Source organism: Fringilla coelebs (genome assembly GCF_963513975.1).
Source record: "Fringilla coelebs genome assembly, chromosome: 17".
Classification (NCBI taxonomy): Eukaryota; Metazoa; Chordata; class Aves; order Passeriformes; family Fringillidae; genus Fringilla; species Fringilla coelebs.
The window spans coordinates 11735530-11762377 of NC_140043.1; the positions used below are offsets into that span (position 1 = coordinate 11735530).

The following is a 26848-nucleotide window of genomic DNA, read 5'->3' on the forward strand; positions in this document are numbered from 1 at the left end:
CCATTATCCAGAGCCTTTTCGTGGTGGCTCTGAGGACAATTTCATCTTGGCAGTTGCTCAACAGTTGATGATCATGGAAATGTCTCCTAAAAACCAGGATTGGGAGTTCTTTCATAAAGCTGCCCCTGGCACTTTCTCTGTGCCCACAGACATGGAGGAATCAAGGCAGAGAAAGGAAATTAATGCTGAGAGTAAATCTAATTCCACACAGGGAAAGTGGAGTGGGGAGGATTTGTCACTACAATCGGTTCAGAGATTCCCAGAATGGTTTGGGTTGGTAGGGACTTTAAAGACCATCTTATTCCATCCCCCTGCCATGGGCAGAGAACATTTCCCTGCACTAAAAAATCCCTAAATCCCAATAATGCTCAGTGAAAGCTAAGATCACATTCCTGCTTTCAGCAGGAGCAGCTCTTCCCAATGCTGCTGGGCCTGGCATTGATGGGGTCCCTAAATTATGGAAGCCATAGAAGAGAAATATAAAAATACTCAAATTTCATGTGGGAGAACCTAATACTCCTGGTAAAGGAATATTATTATAAAGTAAATATAATAATAATAATAATAATATCATCATCATCATCAAAAGGCTTCAGGAAACAAATAGATAAATAGGGACATAAAAGTCTTTGGAAAGCTGTACAATTTGGATATATGCAAAACCAGGGTTCAGGATGGTCCTGTCTGTTATATTTTGCTTGATTTAGAAGTTAAGCTGCAAAATAACAGGACTTTGAATTGCTGATCTCTCTAAGCCCTCTCTAAGCCACTTCCCTCCATTCAGAATATATTTAGCAATGAGGATTTCAGCAAAACGAAATGTTTGAGACAAATTCATCCCTCCAGTGACCTCACTGGTTCCAAAAATGGGGTTTGTCACCCCTTTGGGATGGCTCAGAGACACCTAACAGAAGAAATTAATCAAAATTTTTCCTTTGAAAAAGGTGCCTCAGGTGTTTTTTTCCTCTTCCAACTACAAACATGGCCTTGGTGGGGAAGGCTGTGGGACACACCTGATGTGGGCCTTGTGAAGCACATCAGGCTCATCCCAGGGGCAAAGCAGGGGGATTTATTGCAGGGATGGAATTGATGCATATTTGCAGGAGGCTAAATTTAGCAGCTGACATAAGTTTCAGAGGTGGAGTCTGTAGCCACGGTGCTGTTTCCCTATAAAGGCTGTGAGATAGTTTGCAGCAATCCTGCAGCGATGTAGCTGAGGGGAAAATATGTGGGATGGCTAAAAGTGGATTTTTAAATAAATCCTGAATTTCTGCAATATGTGCTAACCAGGTGCTGGTGAAATGGGGCAAATTCTGGTGTGTCTCTCCTTGTAGCTGTAAGGGTTTGGTGTTTTTTCTGTAGAAAAATTAGGATTTGTGGCATATTTTGACAAGTCGTTTCACTTGCAGCACTGTGGATAACATTTAAATTGTTTGTTAGGGTGGTTTTACTCATCTGAAGTGATGAAAATTAGTGGTTACAGCAGAACCAAAGAGCACATGTAAAACCTGAGCTGTTTCTTCTGTTTGTTGGAGAATTCAGCCTAAAATTCCTGTAATTTCTTCATCACTTTGTGATCTAAACAGCCCATTAATCCCAGACAGGATCTGGGTGTTCTTCGGAGTGTTTCCATCCAGCTGTTTTAGGAAGCTCTGGTAAAAATTCCACAGGTATTATTTCCACCTGAGTCCATCTTTAGCAATTCTTCCAGCACTGAGTTGAGCAAGGAATTTTCATGTCTGCAGGATCCACCCTTCCCAAGGCAGCTCTTGGGAGGATTAGGCTTCAAGCAGATTTCTCAGGACAAATTTCACTTTTGTGTCCTCTGTGTGTCACTTTCTTATCAGTTGGAGGTCAAAAATCTTCTTTGGTTCCCCTTCTGAGCTGGTGGGCAGTGCTGGGTGCTGCTGCCTTCATTCCTGTTTTCCAGCCCAGGCTAAAGCATCTCTTGGTACATGATTAAAATATCAGTTTTATAAAATTTAATTCCTCCACACAGTTTTGAGACTTCGAATAAATTAAGGATGGGCAAGCAGGACTCTCAGCTCCATCACTGACTCATTCTTTGACCTTCAACACATCATGTACGCACGTGGAAAATGTGAATCACAACCTAAACTCCCTAAACTCTGGGTTACCTGCAGCTCTGCTCCAAAGCTGCTTTCGTTTTCTTCTCTTTTAGCTTTAAAGGGATTGTTTGAGGGAGCAGGGTGGTGTAATTGTGCTGGGCTGGTTTTCAGAAAGAAGCTATTGATTAATTTCAGGGCAATTGTTGGCATGGGCAAGGGTGCAGCCTTGCCACTCCAATCTCTGTTTGTGTAATTTTTTTATCAAGGTGTTGCTCAGTAGGTGAGAGAGGCTTTCCCGCCTGTTGGATCAGCAGTTACATTTAGTGTCAAAGGTTAATAAATGCAGGATAACATTTGTTTAATCTGTAGCTACTGATGTTTCCATCAGCTGCGACAGTCAGACCAGGACAAATGTATCTCCCTGAGGTTTTCTGTGGGTTTTAACACCAGCTATCCCTCACAGGGGGTAATTCATGGTCCTGTCACAGCTCCGTGGGGGAAGAGCAGGGCTTTTAGCTCAGCTCATCACGACATATAGTTTTCAAAATTCTGAAGGATTAGAAGAGAAATCAGCGGGGTGATGCTCCCTTCAGCATCAAACCACATGCAAATGAACGTGCAAACGTCGGCCCAAACGGATGAGGAAGCTCGAGGAGTTTTGGTTTTGGCCATGTATGGTAACACTGAGGGCTGTGGGCTCGGGTGTTGCTCACCCGCCCCTCGGGCTCCCTGAGGCCGCGGTGGCCCCGAGTGTGGCGGTGTCACCTGTGTGCCGCCAGGTGTGTGTGCAAAGTGCTCGCCCGACCTGTCACAGCAGATACACAGATACACAGATACAAACCTTACAGCATCCCCAAATTGCCTTTACCACAGCGCAATGGGGAGAACCTCTGGTGTCGAGCCTCTGCCATGGGTGTCTTGCTGGAGTGTGGTTCTGAGCTGGGGTCAAGCTCTGCAGTCTTTAGCAGGGGTTTTTGTCACTGTCCTTTTTTCACCACAGCCACTGTGATTTGGTGTGACAGCCTGAGGTGATGCGGTTGTTTTCTTGTGAAGCTACTGGTTCTCCTCAGCCTTACCTCTGAGGACAGCAAGCTCATCTCACCCCTCAGGGCAGACACGGCCGATCCCTCAGGGAGGGCACGATCGGTCCCTCAGGGATGTCATGACCGATCCCTCAGGGAGGACACAATCGGTCCCTCGGGGATGACATGATCGATCCCTCAGGGATGACATGACTGATCCCCAGGGATGACATGACCGGTCCTACGGAGCGAACAGGACTGGTCCCCAGGGAGGACGTGGCCGGTCCCCAGGGCGGACACGATCGACCCCTCAGGTCCCTCATGACCTCCCGCCCCCACTCGCCGCTGAGGGGCGGCCGGGCGGGGCCCGAGAGCGCGCGACCGCGCGTGGTGGGGAGAGCCGCACGGCCATTGGCTGGCCGAGCCGTCACTCACCGATTCGACCCGCCCCCATGGAGAGGGCGGGCCAGACTGAATGGGCGTGGACATCTATGGGCGTGGCCAACGGGGGCGGCACCCGCGGCCGCTCTGCCCCGCCCCGCCCCGCGGCGCTCAGTCGGGCGGCGGCGGCGGGCGGAGGAGGAGGCGGAGGCGGCGGCTCCGCCGGGCTGAGGAGCGGACGCGGGAGGCGGCTCGGGATCGCGGTGCGGCTCGGGGGCGGTGAGGGCGAGCGGGGAGAACTGGGGAGTACCGACCAGCGGGGCTGCGGCAGAGCGGGCGGCGCGGTGCCCGCGGGAGGGAGCCGGGCAGGGCGGGGGTCCGGCCGGGCGGGCCCTTCCCGCGCGGGGCCGCCGAGCCCTCCGTGAGGCGGCGGCCGCTGTCAGCGCGGGGCCCGCGGCGGCAGCGCCCTCCCCGCACCGCCTCGGCCCCGGCCGCTCCCCGCTCCCTCCTTATTAGGCAGCGGCGCGGGGTCGCCGCCGCATCCGCATCCGGCCGGGGCCGCCGGGCAGGGCAAGCCCGGGGCGGGGCGGCGGCGCCGGGCGCTCCCGCCGCGCACCTGATGCCGCGGCGGGGACAGCGCTGGGGGGCTTTTGTTCGGCACGTTTTCCCGTTTTTGGTTTTCATTTTTTTTCCCCCCCTTCTTTTCCGCCCGGCGATGCAGCAGCCGCTCGGTGCCACCGGCGTGTGCCGCCCCCGGAGCGCCCGTCCCCGCTGTGCACCATGGCAGAGGACAAAAGATGAGCGCCCTGATGGGGGTTTAGTTTGGGTTTATTTTTCGGAGGCTCCTATAGAGCCTTGTCACGCCGTTATTAGGGGCTCTTTGCAGGCTGTGCAGATGTGTGGACTCCGGGGCTGTGTGACATGTCATTGAATCACCAGGGGATCCCAGAATGGTTTGGGTTGGAAAGGACCTTAAGGAGCATCTCATCCTATCCCTTTGCTGCGGGCAGATGTCCCTGGGCTTTGTTTTCCTATGCAGGAAGCCACGTTGTTTAATATGCCAAAGGCTGGAATTAAAATGCTGGTCCATACCTGTGCTTTATGAAATTCCCACCGATTCTGTTAACAGCACGAGGGAACATCTTGGACACATGGGCAGGTGTCTGACACCACCACACAGAGGTTCAGCTGTAGGACATTGTGATGCCTTAACTGACTGATTACACAGGATACAGGTCTGAAAAAAGCAGAAAATAAAAAAAGGCAGGGAAAGGTGCCAGGAAACAAAAGTGAACCCGATGGAAGCATTTTTATTGTTGAAGATAAGTGAGATGCGTTAGGGTTGGGGTTTTTTTAGCAGCTGGAGTTGGTCTGAGCACGTCTGTTTGTGCAGATGTGCGTGGGGATTACTGGAGCAAGACCAAGGACGGTGGCAAAATCAGAGAGGGATGTTCTGAACACACCAGGCTGCCGCTGATTTTTCAGTTCGCTGCTGAATTTCCCGATTTTGTTTTAATTTTAGGCCAGGCTGTTCCCAAATTACCTGGTGCCATCCTCTCCCTCTGTGTGCCTCCATGGCACGCACGAGGGGAGCTCTGGAGTGTGGGAAAATGGTGTGAACTGGCACAGCATGTCCTGGGAGCAGCGTGTTTGGATGTGGGGAAAGCAGCGGGTGTCGTGTGCGGGAGGCAGGAGAGGGTTTATTCCATTTTCATTTGAATAACGAGCATTGAATCATCCCTTCTGCTCAAGGAGGGGGGGAAAAATCCAGATGGCTGTGTGCTTGCAGGAAGGTTTTATTGCAGCTAATAGTGGTGTTTGCTAAGGACTGTTTACACAAAGGTAGAAGATCAAATACTTTTGTGGCAATGCGTGTTTATTTTGGGTATATGTGTTTTGCTGTGTTTTTGGTAGCCCCAGTAAGACCTGACACACACGGGGACACGTCAGGCAGCATTTGCTTGGTGTTTGTTTCAGTACAGCACTTCATAATGGTAATTTTTTCAATGGTCACTTGTAGCCTTTCATCCAGATTGCTTTAATCAGCATTTGTGTTCTCTGTTGGCATTGCACTGTCTTCTCCTGAGCTGTCTTTTCAAACATCATTGGATTTTTTCAAGTGAAATCTTCATGCTTATTGCATCTGTCACTTCTGGGATTCACTCCAAGCGAAAGGCAGGGATTCAGTTTAATGGCAGTGAGGAGGAATGTGCAGAAGGGGGAAATATCAGCTTTTCCCTGGGTGATGCAGCACAGGGTGCCGAGCTCTGCCCTCAGTGACATCGTGGTGGCCACGTCCAACATTTGCCATAAATGACTCATTAAACAAAACGTTGTGTTGTGATGGGGAGGGGATTTATGCTCCTGGGTTTCATTTGGTGATCAATTCCAAGGAATATCCCTGGGATGCCAGCTTCCCCTTCTGAAGACACGAGCAAAACACTTCCTGGCCTGAGTTTGCAGCTCGGTGAGGTCATCAGTGCACCACTCCCAGGGCCAGGAATGTCCTCTTGGGCAAGCTCACAGGCACATTTTCACTTGACTTTTAAAGTCTGCGTTTGTTTGTTTTGATTTTGTTTTACTGAGGGTTTTGTGATAATCTCAGCCCTTCTCGGAGGATGTGTTGGAACAGAAACTCACTGAGGATTTGAAGTGCCCCAGTTTAAGCCTTTGCAGGGCATAGGAACAAGAATGAAATGTCTGTGTTCTCCTCTAGCTTGCTCCCTGTAATCTCCCCCACTTAGTATTTTTGGGCTGGCATATTCTGGTGGGTAACTCTGAAACTGGTATTATTAGAAACCACTCAGAGCTTCAGTTTAGGCAGCTCCTGGAGCCATGTGTGAAGAGTCAGGCTGCTGCTAGCTTGTGGCTGACAAGATGGGAACTGCTGAGTTTTTGTCACATTGTGCACAGTTGCTGGTGAGGGTGAACACCAAGTTAAAATGAAGCAGAAAAAGGTTTTGGGCTTAGCTGAGTGACTCAGGAAAGCAGCAGTGAAAGTTCATTTTTCTGGATGTGTTGGCTCCACCAGTATGGTTGGAAATTGTTTACTGGGCCCTTTCTTTTTATCTGGTAATGGGATTGCTTTGTTCTGCTTTTCCTCCTGTGAGTAACTGTGCAAAAAAAATGGATTATTTGTTTCTTTTTGAGGTTATAATTGTTCAGTACATGACTTTTTGTGGCTTTTCTCATCTCAAACCACACACAGGCATGTGAAATACCAGCGTGACACAGAACTGCTCAGCTGCTCCCAGGTTTCACTGGCAGCTTTGCAGGGCTTGTCCTTGGAGGAACAAATTGTCTGGAGAGGATCCTAATGGAATATACCAGCCATTAGTTGTATCACCAGCCATTAGTTGTGTTCACAGGGTTGTGTAGGGAATATAAATCCAATCAGGATTAATGGCTGGAGATAATGATGTAGCTGGAAAGTAGAAGGTGGCTGTTGGTGTGGCAAGTGGATAATTTTACTTTATTCCCTGTCCCATGAAATTCCTGATGCCAATAAGACAGAGGGGATCCCTTGGAGCAGACAACTCAAATGGAAGAGGATTTTGTGATTGAACATCCTGAAAACTTTAAGATCCTGCTCTGTAGGTCAGGAAATTGACAGAGAAATATTGAAAATGGCATCTGCTGCTACCTTCAAAGGGAAAAACCTGTGGGTTTTGAAGGCTTCTGATAAGCCCATGGTGGATAGATCTCCTTGGTCTGAAAGTGACAAAATGTGGCCTTTTGGACAATTTCTCCTCTGTGCTGATGACTTAGAGGGAGAATCAAGGCAGAATCACCTGCACTGGGGAAAGGGCAATTTCTTCAGCATGACCACTTTGCTTCTTCAACAACACTGGCTTTGTTGGTGATAACAATAATGATCTCTAATCTGCTTTTTGCTGAGCCTGTGGTGATGTTTGAGGTCTGGCTCTTGGTGGGAGAAGTTGCAGTGACTCTGACATTGAGCTGGGCCTCTCAGCCCAGCATAATTAGGTTTGTCTTGTTTTCCTCTTTTAATAATTGAATTTGAAAGAGCAATGGAAATAAACCAGTGGTGGGATCTGACTTAAAATGATTAAGGCTCAGCCTGATGCTGAGATGAGCTCACAGCTCTCTTTGGAGTGTTGCTGAGCTGTGCTTGAAGCCAAATGTTCCTCTTAGGAAGGACCAGGGTTTCCCTGTGGTTTTCCAGATTTTGGCTGCCATCTATGTAGGAACAAGCACATAGGTAATAATTCTTCTGAGCTGAACGTTAAGGCACATTTCTGCATTTTTAGCAGATGTGTCTCAGCAGGATTTCATAAAACTCCATGGGAATGGTGTGCCTGAAACTATTCCTTGTTTGCATCCCTGTATGAACCTGGGCAGTGCATTGCACCTGCAGTTGCTGGTTTAAGTAATCCCTGGAAAATGGAGTTCAAATTACTCAGTTCTGAGTATTTGGAAATATGGGAACTTCCCCTCCCTCCCCCCTGGTTCTGCATATAGTTGCCATGGAGACCATGTTCCGGAGTCCTTGAAAATCCATTGTTTCTCCCAAATAAACATCAAAATCTGCAGTATTGAAGCAGCACATTTTGCATCATCCCATCCCTAAGCATTCCTTCATCAGGAACTGTTGTGACAGAACAAGTAGCAATGGACTCAAACTGAAAAAGGGGAAATTCGACTTAGATTTAAGAAATTCTTCCCTGTGAGGGTGGCAAGCCCCTGACACAGAGTGTCCAGAGCAGCTGTGGCTGCCCCATCCCTGGAAGTGTCCAGGGCCAGGTTGAATGGAGTTTGGAGCAACCTGGGAGAGTGGAAGGTGTCCCTGCATGGCAGGAGGTGGAATGGGTTGGGCTTTAAGGTCCCTAAGCTAACCCAAAGCAGTCTGTAAACCTGATGGGGACTTGACATTTTACAGTGTGCCAGACCTGGATGCTGGACAAACTGATAATGGGTGTAATTAGCAGCTCCAGGGATTAGCAGGCGGTAACAAATTCAATCCCTAGGAAGCAGTGTGTCCCTTGGGAACTGGGCAAACTGGCCATGCTGGGCAGATGATGGCTTGATAGGGAAGATTGTCATCAGCAAAGCCTCAGTGCTCAGGCACCTGCTCAGGGCTGGAATTACCTCCTGGAGTAGCTTTTTTTTCTCCCCTTTTCACTTTAAATACTTTAAAAGCCCTCATGGTTTGTTGCTTCCTGCTGGGATCTGGATCCCCCAGCTGACTCAGGGTGTCTGCTTGGCATTTCCTTGGCATTTTTCATCATACCTGAGTGAAACAGATTGGTATCCTTCCTTCCAAGCTGGGAATGTGAGGTGACACATTTTACTCAGGGTCTGGCAGGTCCTAAGCTGGGAATACTTTTAGCATGTACTACTAGGTGGAGTTGTTGTTTTACACAGGCTTCAGGTATTTTCCCAGGTGGGATGTGTACATGGGATAAATGACCATTGTCACGCTTTTAATTTCTTACTTAATTCCCTTCTGCAGTACTTATTTAATTATACCATATCTTGGAGGCTGGAGGCCCAAAGCTGTCTCATTCACAACAGGAGGTGTACTGCATTTTTTAAAAGTTTTCAGTGATACTTTTTAAAGTTTATTTGAATTTTTGGATCTGCTGAGATCAATTTGCAAGGCAGGAGAGAATCCTGAGCCAACTTAGGCAAACACAAGTTGCCAGACATTCCTCTGCAATATATTCTGCTTTAGCACAGCCTGAAGGGTGGGCACAAAACTCTTCTAGCTCAGTGTTGCTGTGCTTCCAGCATCTTTTTCTTGGCCACTGCCAGGAAAATTGCTCCTTTCTGGAACAATTTCTTCTGTGTGGTGTTTTAAGGTGCTGCTGTTTAAGGTGGGTGCCCCTGGTTAGGGTCAGGCTACCCTGGGGTTATCTCTCTGTTCTTCCCTTGGCTCCCTGATGTTTCTTTGGGGGTAAAGGTTATCTTTTTGTTCTTTGTATCCCTGCTTTGCCACATCCATCTTCTGCTCTACTCAGGGTATTCTTAAGTGCTCTGCAAGCTCCCATAAAAACCAGCTGGGCTTATCTGGGTGTAATTCTGTTGTTTTGGCTGGGCTCTTCTGGAGCTGCTGGAAATGCCACAGGGATTCCCAAAGGACTGGAAGTGTGGGCTGCACGTGCAGCAACGTGACTGTCAAACCAACAGGTAAGTAAAGCTTAAAGGTCATCAAGGCACAGGCTGTAATTCTTCACTGGAAACCAGTTCTCCAGCTGAGAGCAGCCAGCTGAAGGTCCAAGAATTTCCCAAGGAATCAGCCTTTGCCCAGTGTTGGGGTGGGTGATTCTCCCTGTCAGGGAAGCTCAGAGGTGGTTGTGGGGCCATGGAGGTGTCAAGGACACAGGTAGGAATCTGAAATCTGTCTTGACAGCCTAGGATGTTTGTTAAAGCTCCTTAATAGACTAAATCCACTTCCCTAAGTTAATTTTTGGTTTCTTGCCTGCCCAGAGAAGTGAGAAAGGTGCTTTGTGTCACCCTTATGGTTTGACACCAGGTTGTGCCCCCTCATTGTCACCCCATGACAGGTTAGTGAGAAAGAACATCTGTAGGACAGAGGAAATGTGTTTGAACTTGGAAGCCTCTGCTAAAACAGATGCTGTAACTGGCACCATGAGACAGGGATTTAAAATCAAGTGAGCAGATTGAACTATCTGGATTTGAGTTTCAGCCTCCTCCAGCCCTGTCCTCCCTCCCCCAGCCCTGATTTCAAATTGCACGTTACGGAAACAGGACAGAATGACAATGGTGCTCTTGGAATTATAGGCTGCTTGGCCAGAAGAGCTGGCAGGACAGCAAATGGAAATGTGGAGAAACACACGCCAGTTCCAACTGGGAGCACTGAGATTCATTTTGCAGCTTGTTTGTACTGCATTAAAATCCGAGATGTTGGCATTGTCCAGCCCAAACGTCCCACGTCCTGGGGTGAGGATGTTGTTTTGACTCTTTGACAATTCACTGCTCTTTGGGTTATTCTGAGAACATTAAAAGTAGTTCAGTGTGGGGGCCTCACCTGTTGGGTGGGTGTTGTTGAGAAGTGGAAGAAGGTGTTACTCAGGATGTGCCAGCCAAGCTCACTGTCACTTTTTGGAGCAGAGTGTGTCCACTCGAAATTCCAGTGTGCTGTACCTCCAATCTACCTGAGCCATCCTCCAGGACTCCAGCCCATCCTGTTAGCTGTTAGAGCAGGAGATGTGGTGTTATCCATGAGGTGCTGCCATGGCACTTGGTCATGCTGCTGCTCCCAGGTCACATTCCCCAAGGCAGCTCTGGCTTTTCCGCAGGCTCCCGCCAGGGCTGGAGCTGTGCTCGGTCCAGCAGAGCTCGGAGCCACTGTGGTCAGGCCGGGTCATGTGGAGAACACTGCTCCTCACTTGGTCAGTCTGACTCACTCTTGGCCAGGCTCTTTGGGAGCCTTGGTTGTGCTGATCTGTTGTTTCTGCCTTATTCCAGATTTGGGAGGAATTTTGTTAATTTGGTGTTTGGAGCAGAGGGTTCTGCAAGCCCTGGTTCCCTGATGGTGCAGTGCTCTAGGAGAATTAGGACCTGCAACCTTTTATCTGTGAGACTGTTTATCTCTTAAAACACCTTTAATGTTTAGAATTTTTTCCTATAGATACCAAGGGATGTTGCAATTGAAGAATAAAAAACAGCTTATCTATTTCTTTGGGGATTGGGCTGGAGGCCCTCTGCCATGGAGCCAGGCTGGAAGAGCTGGGGGTGTTCATCTGGAGAAGAAAAGGCTCCAGGGAAACCTTAGAGCCCTTCCACTGCCTAAAGGGGTCCCAGGAGAGCTGGAGAGGGACTTTGGCCAAGGAGCAACACCTTTTCTGTTAGAAAAAGGTGCTTGCTTGGTCGGTTGGGAATGCTGGGATCTGATGGTGATTTGAGAATTTCATGAAGCTGTGCTGGGGAACAGCTCTTTTTCTGTTCATAACCACCAACCTTTCCCCAAAAAAAAGAAAAGCCTCCAGTGTGTCTCAGGAATAGGTCTGGAAAACGTTGGCATGTAACCTTTGAGTGAGAGAGGAATCCAGCAGGCTGGGGCAGCAGCTCTGACCAGATTGCTACTTCCCTGTTAGCTCTGATAAGAGAACTAGGTCAGTGCTGGGGAGAAGCATTTTATCACTGGATTCCCTTTGCTGGAATCCTGGGAGAGCCATGCACTCCTGCTCGTGTTTCCCTTGGGATCACGGTGTGGTCTGGAGCCCCGTTCTTCCCTCCTCCCCATGGGTGTCAGGAACGTCCCTGGGGCTGCTGTGGTGTCTCTGGCTGCAGCTCCCAGGGCTGTTGTTCAGGATATTGCTCTGTCTCTTGGCAGTGGATGGGATACAGTGTGCAAAGAAGCTTCTCTGGTGTTTATTCCAGTGGAAAAGAAAAGGAAGGATTTTTGCAGGGGATGATGTGAAAGGTCACGGCCTTCTGTGGTCGGCTGCTGGAACAGCGGTGTCGGAGGTGGGAGTGTGTGGGAGGCTTCCCTTTCCTTGTCCAGTAAAAAGCTTCTGTGGTGTCCAGCCACCGTGCAACTGTCTCTGCTGGCAGCAAAAGCAGAAGCTGAAATGCAGGGATCACAGAATCTCAGAATGGTTTGGGTTGGAAGGGACCTTAAAGCTCATCTCCTTCTCCCCCTGCCATGGGCAGGGACACCTTCCATGCTCCAGCCTGGATTTGAATGCACTGAGGCACCTGGAATGTTCAATCCCTGCTCTCTTAGCCCTATATTTTGTATGCTACTTTATGAGGTTTTGTCCTTAGTTTTAATCCTTTATTTTTATCTCCACTTTGCTCTCCTCTTTTCATTTTAATACCCTTTTTGTCCAGCCTGTGGTAACATCCCCCACCAGCTCTGTGGTGGGGCAGCTTTGGTGCCAGCTGACAGAGGATGCTCTAAAAGATATAAACCCAAAAGAAGAGATTGTCTGGAGGCTGCTGCTCCAGGGCAGCAGAACTCCCATTCCTGCTGGTGTCTCCCTTTGCTGCTTCTCCATCACTCTATGGCTCCTGCTGAATTATTTTGTGTAATGATTTTTGTGTGCATTCATTGCTCTGCCTTTCTGGTAGATGACACAGATTAAATGAAGCCAGACAACGCTCTCAGTTCAGGGTAATGACTTTAACTGCGGCGTCCTTTTGTCACTGCAAATTATGGTCAGTGATGTAATGCTGGATGTGGAGATACAGTGACAGAGTGTGGGAGTGGTAAGATCATCCCAGAAGGGTTTGGCTTGGAAGGGAGCTTCAAGCTCATCTCATTCCACCTCCCTGCCACAGGCAGGGACACCTTCCACAACCAGGTGATTCCCCAGAAGATGAATTGTATCCCTGGAAATCTTGAAGTGAAAATAGCCCCAGGGGGGAGATGTGAGACGAGCACACACAGGTAAACCCTCAGGAAATAACGAGTCCTTGGTGATCCTGGGAGATTTGAGCTCTACAGGCACTTCTGACTCAAGAGTTCTTCATATTCTGAAGGTTTTCATATGATCATTTCAGGTTACAGCTCTGAAATCCAGAGTTGTATCAAGTGTTTCACAGGTTGCAGCCAACACCTTGCACTTCTTCCAGAACAGAAATTTCAGCTTATTCAAAGTTTGGGTTGTGTTACATTTTTGAATGTGCTGGGCTCCCCAGTTGAGATATAATCAAATTCCCTGGTAGTTTGTGGTTTAGGTTCCCATCCCAAAATAGAATCTTGCCAGTGGTAGAACAGCTGGAAATTTCAGTATTATGTTCATATTCCAGCTTTTTGTCTTTAAAATGAAGTGAAATCAGATGGCAGGGTCTTGCTCAACCTAGGCTCAAGTAACCAAAGACTGAAAATAATCTGCACACAAATATGATGTGTTTTGGAATTGTGACCATCTGTAGTAGTGTTCACCTTTGTTTTAAATAACTCTGAACAGCTGAAAACAACAGTTCTGTCAGCAATGGACTGGATATGGATTGATTGGAAAAGGGACACACAGAGGGAAAAGAATTGTGTTTAAAAGCACAGAAACTGCATCAAGGCATTCGTGGCTGTTCCCTTTTTCTGCTGAGCTTTCATGTGACGTTGTGGGGTGAGCTGAACTTTTTGTGGCCACGTGACATTTCTTCCCCCCACTTCCTTCTTTACCCAAGTCTTGCAAGACTTCGAATCACGAGACTGAGTTCTTTGGTTCCATAGATTCTTGGAGAGGGAGATGAAATTTTCCAAGAGCATGGAGTGACAGGACAACAGGGAATAGGTTCAAACTGAACAAGGGTAGGTTTAGAGGAGATATTAGGAGAAATTGTTCCCTGTGAGGGTGGTAAGACCCAGGTTGCCCAGAGAAGCTGTGGCTGCTCCATCCCTGGAAATGTCCAAGGCCACATTTGACAGGACTTGGAGCAACCTGGGCTAGTGGAAGGTGTCCCTGCCCATGGCAGGGGGTGAAACTGGGTGAGCTTTAATGCCCCTTCCAACCCAAACCATTCTGGGATTTTATTATGCTGATTCCTCCTCCAGCCTTGCTGGTGCCATGCTGGTGACACTGGTGGTAGGATTTCCCTGGAATAGGTGTGCAGCTGGACTGAGCCCAGGGCAGCGTGTGTCCCTGTGGCTGGGCATGGCCCTGGGTCACTGAGAACCCCAGAGCTTGCACAACCAAGGCTCTGAAGTGAAAAAAAATGCCAGAAGGGAGCGATTAGGAAATAACCTGGAGGTCTCTGTGCCTTTTCTCAGTGGGTGCAGCTCTTGGCTCAGTCCCTGCTCCCTTGGGCCCACAGTGCTGGAGCCTTCCTTGCTGTGAGGAGCACGAGGGGATGGAGGTGTTTCAATGGCCTCAAACCCCCTGAATGCCTCTGCCCTCCCTTCCAGTGTGGCTCTCTACCCCATCTTCCATAGGATGTTCAAAGTGCTCCGAGGAAGGAATTAGCAGATCCTTGTGGGCTTTTCTGGGGCAGCTTGGAACATCCATGGCCTGGTTTGGGTTTAGGATTATAACACACTTCCTAGATTTTTTTGTAAAACCAGCTCTGAGCACAGAGATGATTTGCTGATGAGGTTTTGCTGATGAGGCCACTGAGGCCTCACAGTTGGTACTTGAGAATCCTTTCCCACTTTGCAATTTCACCAGTGGGACCATACCCTGTCCCTGCTGACCCCAGCACCCCATCCATCCCATAACACCATTCATAATTGCTGCTGGTTCACTGCCTATAGAACCGTGGAATTATTGAGGTTGGAAAAGACCTTTAAGATCATCAAGTCCAACTGTTGACCTCTTAATTTTTATTTTTCTTAATCTGCTTCTCATTTTTTAACAATTAAGACTGGACCTTTATTCCAAAGCTCCTCAGCAAGGCTCAGACTGGGAGTTTGGGGATTCACCATCAACAGCTGCAACTTGACTTTTTCCACTTAAGGAAGAGCTTTTCCAGTCCCAAATACCAACCTTTTATAAATGCTGTTCTCCCTATCCACTGGATTTGTATCTCCTCACCCCCCTTAACAGTAGCCTCTGGCTGTCTGACTTCAACTGGCCTTTTATTCCAATGCCTCCCTTTCCAGAAGGGATCACAATCACATGGGCTGAGCAGGATTTTGCCATTAGTGGGGGGTTTTCCTGTAAGTGTTCCCTAGCAGGATGCATTTCCTCTTGCATAAGCAGGCTGCAAACCCTCCGAAGCCACAGAAATCCATCTGTTGGATTCTTGAGACAGATAAATCCTTTATAAACAGGAAAATGGGCAAACTCATGGTAGCTCTTGTGACACATCGTGATGGGAGATCAGAAAGGAGCGGAATGAAAAGTGTCCCTGTGCGAGCGCGGCCGGCGGCATCCAGCCTTCCCAGGGTCCTTTCAGAAGCTGCCACAAGGGCTGGGCTCTTCAGAGGGCACACACTGGCAGATGAACCCCAAGTTTTGGTAAAATTCAGCTGGAAGTCACTCAGGGAGGGAATAAAGAAGAGGTTTGAAGGCTCGTTCCTCTGTCCCCACCAAGATGCCGTGTGTGGCCGAGCGGGATCCAGGAGCTCAGCAGCCGTAGATCTGTCAGCACTTCTATTGTGGAGGCCTTTGCAGGGTGTCCAAAGCTTCTGTTTTAATTTTGCTGAGGGTTGTAACTCTGGCAAAATTTAAAGGCCTTTCAGCTCCCAGTCAGGAGGTTTTAAATCCTCTAATTTTGCACTTTACCCCCCAGAAATGTATTCTGTCTAGCAAGTGGGTAGGGAGTTCCTTAGCCAAGGTTTAACAGCATAGATAATGATCTAATTCACTTCTTTTTTTAATGCTCATGTTCCAAGTCCACTTCCTAAGAGAAAATCCCCAGCACAGCCCCGTTAGCCATGGATACACTTCCTTAGCCACCTGGGTATTTCCAAAGTCACCGAGGCTCCCTGAACCACCCAGGTCATCCTTTTGCAAGTGTGATAGAGGCTGAGTCAGCCTTTCCTTAGGGTGAATCATCTCAGGTGTCGGTGTCTCACCTGATAATCCTAAAAGTGGCACAAAAAAGACATGGACCTGTTAGAGCAGGTCCAGAGGAGACCACGGAGCTGCTCTGAGGGCTGGAGCCCCTCTGCTCTGGAGCCAGGCTGGGGGACCTGGGGGTCTTCACCTCGAGAAGAAAAGACTCCAGGAGAGCTGGAGGGGGACTTTGGATAAAGGATGGAGTGACAGGACAAGGGGGAATGGTTTAATACAAAAGAGGGTAGATTTAGATGGGATACTGGGAAGAAATTCCTGTCTCTGAGGGTGGGGAGGCCCTTGCACAGGTTTCCCAGAGAAGCTGTGATGCCCCTGGATCCCTGGAAGTGCCCAAGGCCAGGTTGGACGTGTCCCTCTCCATGGCAGGGGGTGGAATGGGATGGCCTCTCAGGTTCCTTCCAAACCATTCCATGAATTGGCTAAGCCTGGAGCTCATGCCTGTGACTCTGCTGAGAGAACTTGCAGCAACCAAACTGAGCTGTGGATTTTTTTGGAGATGGATGAGGAGGAAGAGGAGAAGGGAGGGCATCCTTTGAACAGCAGAATTGAGAAGCAAAGAGGAAACTTAACACTCTTCCCATTTAGGGACAGTCTGTGGCAGGGACTCTTTGGGGTGCTCAGGCTCCCTGTCCCCCCACCTTGGGTTTTTCACCTGCTCTCCCTGGTGAGCTGAAAGAGCCACAGTCGCTGCTCCCTCCAACCACAACCAGCACATTCCCCCCTCCTTCTCCTTGGAGAGCTGCCAGATCAAAATGGCTCTGATCCAACGCCAAGAATCACTCCCTTTGCTATGGAAATGAGCACTTGGAGGCTGCTCACCATGTGTTGATCAGAGAGTTCCTGCTAAGGATGACGAGCTGTAGGTGGGGAAGAGGGCAGGGAAGGTGTGTTCTAACAGATCCCTTTGGAACAAATAAGGATATTTTTGGAGGCATCTGAACTCTCTGCATTTTTAAAAAGTCATTTATAGAAAACCAAATGATTATCCTTTGCATCAAAGGGTGAAAATGAGGGAAATCAAGTAGTAGGATTTCACCATGGGGTAAAGAGTTTCTCTTCTGTGAAAGTGGAAGGGGCGACAGATCCCCAGCATCTGATATTTGAAATTTAGGTGGTTTTTTTCCGGCTGTTCTGGTATTGATCAAGTGAAGAAGTGATACAATTATCCAAGTGATACAAATAATCCTTTGTAACCATCACACCTGAATTGCCAGCACTGGAGCAGCCCCATTCCCAGCCCCCTGGCTCTGTGGGATGTGATTCCAGGCAATTTGCTGTGCTGGCTCAGCACGACAAGTTCAAACCTTCTCTTTACCTTCTTCCCAGCAATCTGATTTTAATCTGGATTCACAGCAGGGTGGGAATGTTGCCAGGGGGTGAACACTCCTGGAAATCCACCGTGCACAAAGCAGGAGCCTTTTCCCTGCTCCTGGATGAGTTGTGCAGTCAGATGATGAAAAGAGTTTGCTGCAAGGGGTGGCAAAGGACTGAGGTGTCACACTGGGCTTGGGAGAACATTCCCAATATCCTGGGGGTGGCCTGGGGTCACCTGGAATGGTGGGAAGGTGGGGGTGATGCTGCTCCTGCATGGTGCTCACTGCCAGACCTGGCCATGGCCTCAGAGGTTCAGCTGAGCCTTCCCAGCTCTGGGAGGGGCCCTGGGGATGGAATTGTGTGACAGGGCTTGGAAGGAGTCGATACAAATCAATAACTGGGTGTGGAACTGCATTTTTTATGATGTGTCTTGACTGAACCTTGAGACTTCAGCATTTCTTGTCATTTGGGCATCTTGGAGTTGAAATTCACTTTTTCTTCGTGCATGATTTGGTGAGGCTGGGATCGTGCTGGAAGTGTCCAAGGCCAGGTTGGACAGGAGTAGTGCAGGGTGTCCCTGCCCATGGCAGGGGGTGGAACTGGATGAGTTTTAAGGTCTCTTCCAACCCAAACCATTCCATGATTTTGTTTAGTGCTCTCACCTGCTGGCTGGAGCTCCTGCTTTATGACTTCCCATCACACCCTGGTGTTCCGGGGTGTGTCCAGCACGGAGCAGGCCTTTGATTTGTGCTCTGAGGGAAACAGCTGGCAGAAAGTTCATTACACAATTGCAGTAACTAATGGAAGTAGGGAGGGAGCCTAAGTTTAGCTTCAATAGGACAGAAATCATTAACAATTTCCATATAGCTCTTTTCTGTGGACATCTTAAACACCTCAGTTCTTCCCAAAATTTTGCATTTAAAACCTATTTTTTTCTTAAACAGTCTTAATTCTCTTTAAAATATCAGTATGGCAAAGGTACTGTTGGGAACCCCTACCTGCTCTCCATGGCTGGGTATGCCCGTGGAGCCCATGGTGCGTGAAGGTGTTCGGTGGCCTCCACCCCACACCTGGGACAGGTGTCCCCACCCCAAAACTGATCCTAAATCCATATGAACTGGGCACATTGGTGGCTCCAGTGGCACTGGTACATCCCTGTCCCAGCAGCTGAGCCACCGTGGAAGTGACCAGTGCCAGTTCCCAAATGGGCTCTGGTGCAAAACAAATCCTCTGCTCCTTCTCCCTTACCTCTGCAGAACTGGAGAGTTTCTCTGCAGAGCTGTCTGTTTGGTTAATTGGAACATTTCCCCTCCTCTTCAAACACATTCCGTGGCATTTCCCGGCTCTGATGAGCGCTTCCCTGCAGTTATCCTGCTTTTTGTCGTGGTTAATTTTTTATTTCACCTCCCAGACTACAAAACAGCCATCAGCGCTCGCTCGGCGCTTCCCTGCGAAGCCTTTGCAGTCACAGACAGCCCTGGGAGCTTTCATCACGTTTGCAGCAGACAGCCTGGGAGCAGGGATTTGGGATAGAACCACATTCCCAGTCTCTCACTCTGGAACATTGCACTGGAGTGAGGAGCTCCAGGGACTGGGCAGTTTTTCCCAGTCTCTCCATGTGCTTTGGGACCTTCTGGGAGGAGACATAGGAGGTGGACTCTGCTTATTTTTATTTTTTCCCTTTTTTTTTTTTGGGCTATCTCTCGAGACTGGGACAGAAATATTTTTCCCATATGTAAAAGCAAGATGCTGTATGGAGGCTCCTCTTCTGTTCCATCTTCTCTGAGGGAGAAAGTCTGGGATGATGGGAAAAGCCCTTCCCAGGTGTGAGGGCTCCATAGGTTGTATCCCTAGTCCAAGGGATTGTGTTGTGCCTGTGTCTTCTCCCAGGTGCTGGAATTTTCCACACCAATTCCCTTTCCCTCTATTCTAACCTCCAGCATTCTTGAAAATAATTTTTCTCAAGAAATGCTACAGACACACCAAGTTAATTGGAGTCATTAACTTGTTTCCATTACTCCTTTCTGCCTAGGAAACAAATTTTTTTAGGGTGATTTTGGAGTTAGAAGAAAGAACTGGAAGCTAGGGAACATGTGGAACCACTTCACAGGAACACCGGATTTTGAGAGCTTGCATTTTTATTTACATCTTCTGGACCCTGTCTGACTTGAAAGTAAACAAGTTCAATCCAAGACTAGATTTATCCCTGAAAATATGTGGAGACTTGTCTAAAAACTGCTTTTGGGATTAGGAACTTCCTTTACTGCAGTCAGGGAACACATTTACAGTGGGGAAATTAATGTTTAACTGGCAAATTCTGTAAAAGCCCCCTGGAAATGTAGTCAGATTGGGTTGGGTGCAAAATAACCTTAAATTTTAGTTAATAAAAGAAGGAAAAGGCAAAGCTGGCTGAGAATTTGGCAGGTCTTAAGGGGGAGGTGTCCAAGGCCAGGTTGGATGGGGCTTGAACAACCTGGGATAGTGGAGAGTGTTCCTGCCCATGGCAGGGGATGGAATGGGATAAATTTTAAAGTCTTTGGTGCCAAGAAAACAGTGCCAGACTCTTTCCAGCAGTGCCCAACAACAGGATGAGGAGCAATGGCCATAAACGAAACCATGTGGAATTCCCCTCAACATGAGGAAGAACCTCTTCCCATGGAGGGTGGCCGAGCACTGGAACTGCTCAGGGAGGGTGTGGAGTCCCAAACCCACCTGGATGCATTCCTGTATCACCTGCTCTAGGTGACCCTGCTGTGGCAGAGGGGATCTCCAGAGATCCCTGCCCACCCCAACCATTCTGGGATTCTTCCAACCCAAACCATTCCACGATCCTACGAACAACGAGCGAATCTGTGTTTCCACAGATTCGCGCTTTCCGAAAGCGCGGCCGTGGAGCTGATGAGAACATCCAGCGTTGATCCTTGTCCAGGAATCTCCTGGACAAGCAGGACATCCCTTTCCCTGGAACTGACCCTCTCCTTTTGCAGACACGATGAGGCGGGTGGTACGACAGAGCAAATTCCGGCACGTCTTCGGCCAGGCGGTGAAGAACGACCAGTGCTACGACGACATCCGCGTGTCCCGCGTCACCTGGGACAGCTCCTTCTGCGCCGTCAACCCTCGCTTTGTGGCCATCATCGTGGATGCCAGCGGTGGGGGAGCCTTCCTGGTGCTGCCTCTGCACAAGGTAAGTGCTGCTGGAATGTTTCTGGAGTTCCCTGCTCGGCTGTGCTGTCATCCCTATTTCTTTAGGGATAATGAAGGCTGTGGTGACAGCGGCTGCTCAGCGGTGCCGTGTATGAATGTGTTTAATGTCTGTAATCAGTCTGATGCCTTCTGTACATTAAACAAAACAAACAAGCTGTTTGCTTGACTCATCTGAGCTGATTCTGGCAGAACTTTCCACGTAGAATTGTATTTTAGAAGCCTTTTTATGATCAAGTGTGTTTTTTTCTACTGCCAGGGATTCAGTTTTTTTTTTTAACCACCTGAATCCAACTGCTTCTTGCTGAATTAAACCAGGAACCACTTGAGCCCAAATGCTCCTTGAGACTTAAACCAGAAACTATCTGAATCCAGCTGCTCCTTGCAGAATTCATTCAGGAAAGCATCTGAGCCCAACTGCTCCTTATAGATTTAATTCAGGAATACACCTGAGCCAAATTGCTCCTTGCAGCCCCACATTGGAGGGATGCAAAGGAATGAGCTGGTTCCAAGAAGGGCATTCCTGTTGCCCCTGGTCCTGCATGGAAAAGTCATATCCATCTTCTGGAGGAGATACTTCTCATCTCTTTTTATAATGCTTAACCAGCAAATTCTTGTGATCAAAAGACTTTTTTTGCAACATTCTTTTCTCTGTGACCCTCAAACTCCTCTCTTAAGCCTGTGGTTAAGCTGTCCTCAGTCTGTCATCAGTTCCCAGCTCCACTTCCAGATCTGCCCTGTGGAATACAGAATTAGTGCCCAGGATTCAGCACAACTTCCCATCCAGCCAGGGCAGAGTGAAGGCAGCGACGTCTCCATCGTGTCAAGCAAAGCCAAACCCCAACCTCCCAAAATAGCTCAGTTTGCTGCTCTGATCAGCAGCCCTTCCCTGCTTAGGGCTCATCCTCAGGCCACGTGTCCTCCTCCTGCCTGGACCACGCGTGGTGGCACTTGGTGGCACTGCCCTGGATTTAGGAATTCCTCATTCAGCTGCATCACGGCACAGATGCCGACAGCTGGAGATGTGCATCCTTCTTTTCTTCTCTTAAATCCCAGTGTTTGGAGCACAAATCTGATGAGGGAGACTGGGAGCTCAGCCTGGAGGAAAGGACCCTCTGGTTCTCCACAACTCGCTGACAGGAGGGGGCAGCTTGGGGGGAGTCAGGCTCTGATCCCAGGGAACAAGGGACAGACCCAGAGGGAATGGCCTCAAGTTGTGCCAAGGGAGGTTTAGATTGGATATTGTGGAAAATTTCTTCATGGAAAGGGTTGTCAGGCATTGAAACAGGCTGCCCTGAGCAGTGATGGAGTCCCCATCCCTGGAGAGATTTAAAAGCCTTGTGGATGTGGCACTTGGGGACACGATGGCCTTGGCAGTGCTGGGGGAACAGTTGGACTCAGTGGTCTCAGCGGGCTTTTCCAATATTAATGATTCCATGATTCTGTGTTTTCTCAGTCCCTGGCAGAAATTCCTGTTATTTCTGAGCGCCCTTTTGCATTTTTAAGTACCATCTTTGGCGTTATGTTCACATCCATTCTGTTCTTCCTCCCACCCTCTTATTTATCACTGCCTTGGTGCCCTCAGCTCCATCCCTGCCTTCCACAGGCATTTAATATCCACATCTGAGGAGGTTCCGTGGGAAGCTGGAGGAGCTGTGGCCCTCACCCCCAGCCTGACACGTTCTTTTGCAATGCAGTGCTTTGCTGGCTCTGCTCTAACCAGTTCCTGTGTTCCGCATTTATTTTTATAGCCCGGGCTGATGAAATTGTTCCTTTAGTTCCTTCAACACCCTAAATAACATTTGGATTTCTTTTTGAGCTTGTTTAGTACAGATACTTATTAAGCTCCCCGCAGCAAAATCTTTGTTGTTATAGTCAAGGGGAAAAAAAAAAGAAAAAAAAGGCAATTTTCAGCCATGGGATTGGGCTGATTTTAAAACTGAGCCATAAAAATACACTTGCTGCATTTCTGCAGGGGAAATGTCCCATAACGACATCGTTGGCTGCTCAATCCCAGCGCTTTGCGGCTCACTGGGAATTACCTGGGATGTGGCTGACCCTTGGTGCCGGAGCGCAGTAAAGGGGCGATTTTACTCCTTTTAATGAGCTTTTCTTCCCAATTCTCAGTGACATTACAGGGTTTTGTTATGGTGCGGTTTGTCGCTGCCGGACTGGTGGCTCCCAGCTCCCCCCGCCGGCGCTGAACGGGAGGTCAGGGGGTGTTTTTGGGGCGGGATGAGCCCCCCGGGACCCCGCTCCCCGCACCCATGTGCTCGGTGGGGCGGGGGGGGGGTGGCGGACACCGGCGGGAGGGGAGGCCCCGCCCCTCCCGCAAGCCCCGCCCCTCCGCGCGCGCGCACCCGCGCTCGCCGCAGCGGCACTGCGGCGGCCGCGGCTTTTTACCTTATATGGTCATGGCAGCGCTCGCGGCCGCCGCGCTGATTGGCGGGGGCGGAGGCGCGGCGCGGCAAGTGCGCGGGAATTAACCCGTGAGCGCGGGAACTCATTAACCCGTGTGTGTGTGCGCGGGAATTAACCCGTGAGCGCGGGAACTCATTAACCCGTGCGTGTGTGCGCGGGAATTAACCCGTGAGCGCGGGAACTCATTAACCCGTGTGTGTGTGCGCGGGAATTAACCCGTGAGCGCGGGAACTCATTAACCCGTGTGTGTGTGCGGGGGAATTCACCCTTGTGTGTGCGCGGGATTTCATTAACCCGTGTCCGGGATATAACCCCTGTGCACCCATGTCCCCGCCGCGTCCCCGGCTCCCCCGTGCTGCGAAGGGTCACTGCGGTCCCCCGCGCCAATGGGAGGTGAAAAAGCTGCATCCTCTTTCCTCCCTGCATTCTCTTTCCATCCCCGCAGCTCCCGGAGCAGCCGCAGCCGGCGCGGCCGAGCCGGCTTTGCTGCCTGTGGAAATGCTTTGTCTGAACTTCCTGTTTTCTTGCACGCACATGTGCAGGGGCTTTGCCAGGAACTCGCCATTCCCATGCTCCGGCAGGAGCTGCTGAGCATCAGACAATCTAATTCCCACAGGTTGCTCGGTCTGGGGGTTTGGCCTCTGTTGGAATGAGCCGCATAGTTTGGAAAAGTTGTAATTCCTCTCGGTCAGAGCTGTGTAGGTGATAAGAGCCAGGGTAATCAGCATTAGCTCTGCTCACCAGGGAAGGAGCTGGAAACTTCCTTGCTTGTTCTGGGCTGTGGTTGTAGAGTTGGTTTTCTCTGAGGCTTATCCCAGGGAAAGCTCTGGGTACACGGGGAAGGTACCAGATAAAAATTCTCTGGGTTTCTGATGTGTTGGGCAGGATGACTTGGAAACACCTGGATTCAGGAGGTGGTTCTGGTGCTGGATCTGTGCTCCAGCAGAACTGGAGAAAAATTTCTTTTTTCCCCTCCTCAAAAACTCTTTGCAGTTTTTATCTGCACAGAAAAACCTGCTGCAAATGTTCCTTTTTGTCTGAATTCATGCAGAAAGATCCATTCAGCCACGAGTTGTGTTACATAAGGCCTTTCTTTACCAGAGGTTTATTCAGTCCCTTTTGGATATAGCTTTTATTAGATTTTCCATTTTCCTGATCCCTTCCTGCACCCCCTTCACAGCAGCAGCATTCCTGCAGGATCTGGGATCAGATGGTGCCCTCAGAGGCAATTAGCATGTGGGTGGGGGCGTGCACACCTCGGGAATGATCTTCTCCAAGGAATATGTTGTTCTGCAAGTGACAGGCCTTGGTGTTCATCCATGGCATATGAGAGCTGTTAAGCAGCTCTTCCCAATTCCTATTCCACCAGGAAGGATTTGGGGGAAAGAAAATCATCTTTTTCTGAACTATGTGTAGAATAAAATCAGGAGGTTTTTGCTGTGATGGTTTTATTGAGCCTTTCCTGCCATTTTAGGGGGAGTGTGATGGATTTTGTCCTTTTATTTCACCTTGGATTTTCCTCTATATAAAGAAGTTTATATTTATCACTGTCATCTTGATTCCAATGGATCATCAGGTTCTAATGCAGTAGGGAAGGGAGGGCAGCAGAGGGGCTGTTGGATCTCGTTCCTCCAGGGAAAAAAGCAGCAAATTCCATCCCCTGTCTTACAGTCAGAGGTTTGTACAAATACCTCTACAATTTTAAGGTTTTGTCCAATAGTAAAAATGGAAGTTTTACTTGGTGGAGCCCTAGATCACCTGTTCCCAGCTCGTGGGGATGATCCCTGTGCATCCCTGTGGATCCTTGTGGATCCCTGTGTCCTTGCTCTGCTCTGTCTGGGTGGATGCTCATCCTCTGAACAACAGCAGAGTTTTTCCACTTTATCCAGAGCCCTCAGCTTCTGGGATACCCATTGGCTTTCCTGCAGTTGGGAAGGAGCAGGGGGATGACCTGCTTTGGAAATCATATTTTGGAGAGGGGGGAAAAAAGCGCTGCCTCTGTCCCTTTTAGTTATAATGTCATTTCTGGGACAGATATCCATGGAAATGCTGGAGCTGTGCTGCACTCCCTGCTCCCAGTGATGGGATTTTGCAGGTTGGGTTTGCTGTGAGGGCTGTTTGTGTTGTTTTTTGGGTTTTTTTAAACTTTTTTAAGCTAGCATGGGTGCATTCTGTGGCAGCCTGGGATGGAATCACAGAATCATGGAATCCTTAAGGTTGGGGAAAGACCTCCAAGCTCATCAAGTCCAACCTTTGACCAAGTGAACCACATCACAAAATGCCCCAGCTGCCTGTGTTTTAACCCTTCCAGGGATGGTGACTCTGGAAATGTTCCCCAATATCCAATGTCACAGCCCTTCAGCTGCCAAAGCAACAACAGGAGCACTGCTGGGAGATTCTTGGAGAGCACAGTGGCCTCTTAATGCCTGACTTTCCAGTGGATCTTTAGGGAATAACACTTCCTAATCTTCCAGATTAGTTCAGGATGCCTGGACTGGGCTGTGGGGTGACTGATGGCTGCTGGGCATGGGCAGGAGTTTCCATTTCAGCCCAGTTTTCTCCCAGTTGCCTCCTCCAGGCCCAGCTGCTGCAGCCAGAGATGGAGGCTCAGTGCTCAGAAGTTCCCTGGATGAAACTTAGGAGTTTTTTTGAGGAAAATCCACAATTTAAAGAAAAGAGGAGTATTTTCTCTAGCAGAGAAAAGGTGCAGTCGGTTGGGGTTTCAAACTTTGCAGTTGTGACCTGATTTCCTTCCTCAAACTTGTGCAGAGTGGAGGGGGGGAGCTGCTTTGGCTTGTGCAACTCGATGCCACTTCCCTAATTTAAATGGAGATTTCAAGGAGCACAGCCATGGGCTGGGGAAGCAGCTGTTCTCCCTGATATTTTTACCATAATCCATGAGCTGTTTCCTGCCACCAAATGCCCTTTTCTGGCAGAGAAATGATCACAAGACACTCAAATTAATTCATAAAACTCCCACTTTTAGGAACAGTTTTCTTGTGTTGCTTATCCATCCCTTTTAGATTTAATTATATCTTTTCTTCTCATCTGTCACTTTTTTCCTGGTCTGGGTTTAATGTTTCTGATTATTTAACTTTTTTTTTTTTAATCTGAAATACATGAAATACATTAGAATTTAATTTTAATAATTGCAATTAATTTAATAAGGCAAATTCACCCCTTGCTGAAACACCTGAATATTGAGTGTGTATTCAGACAACACCAACTTTATTAAAAATCCTCAATTTCAACTTGTTGACCAACATTTTATAAAATACAACTCCAGATTTCAAAAGTTATCAGGGGTGTGTCAAACCACAGCCCCAGTGGATTATGAGAAGGATTGAATTTCTTGAAGTTAATTTTAAGCTGTGTATCAGCACTTGAGATTTATTTTAAATCTTCTCCTAATTATAAGATTACATTTTCCAAATAAATAAATAAATCCCCAAACCTGGGAGCATTAGAGCAGCGTGGAAACACACCCAGCTGCCAAACCTCGTGGTGTTCTGGTTTGCAAAGGAATTGTGTTGAAAACCGTGGGATCCGTGATTTTGCAGCCTGGTGGGTTTTTATAACCCTACTGCAGCTTTCCCTTTTGGCAAATCCCCTAAACCCCTGATTTTTCCAGCTTTTCTGAGCACAGTGCAGTGCTGGGAATTGGGGTTCCCTGCTCCAGGGGGGCTGAGTGCCGCCGGGAGGAGGAATCCGGTGGATGGAATCTGCAGAAGCGATGCTGAGAGGTGGTAAAACACAGCCCTGAGTTCAGAGCTGCTGATTGCTCACTCTGAGGGGTCAGCCCTGGGCTGCTGCTGGGGGTGGCTGTCCTGTGCTGTCCCCTGGGGGGGGGACAGGGTCTCTGCTGGAGGTGTTGGTGACGAGGGGCGGATGCGGCACCGAGCTCTCAGAACGTGCTCAGGAAGACACTGTGGTTTCCTCTGCTCTGCAGAGACTCTTTGGTGCCTCTGACCACAAGGCAGGAGCTTCT

At 48.9% G+C, this 26848-nt stretch overlaps 1 protein-coding gene across 1 annotated transcript in view; it reads left to right on the plus strand.

Moving 5' to 3' along the window:
* Positions 1–3654: 3654 nt before the first annotated feature.
* Positions 3655–26848, plus strand: part of CORO1C (coronin 1C) — a 37270-nt gene continuing 14076 nt past the window's right edge. The window contains exons 1-2 of the mRNA XM_084217579.1: positions 3655–3735; positions 20223–20422. Of these exons, the coding sequence (XP_084073705.1) occupies positions 20228–20422 (195 nt within the window). The 5' untranslated portion in view covers positions 3655–3735; positions 20223–20227. The remainder of the gene's footprint in view (positions 3736–20222; positions 20423–26848) is intronic.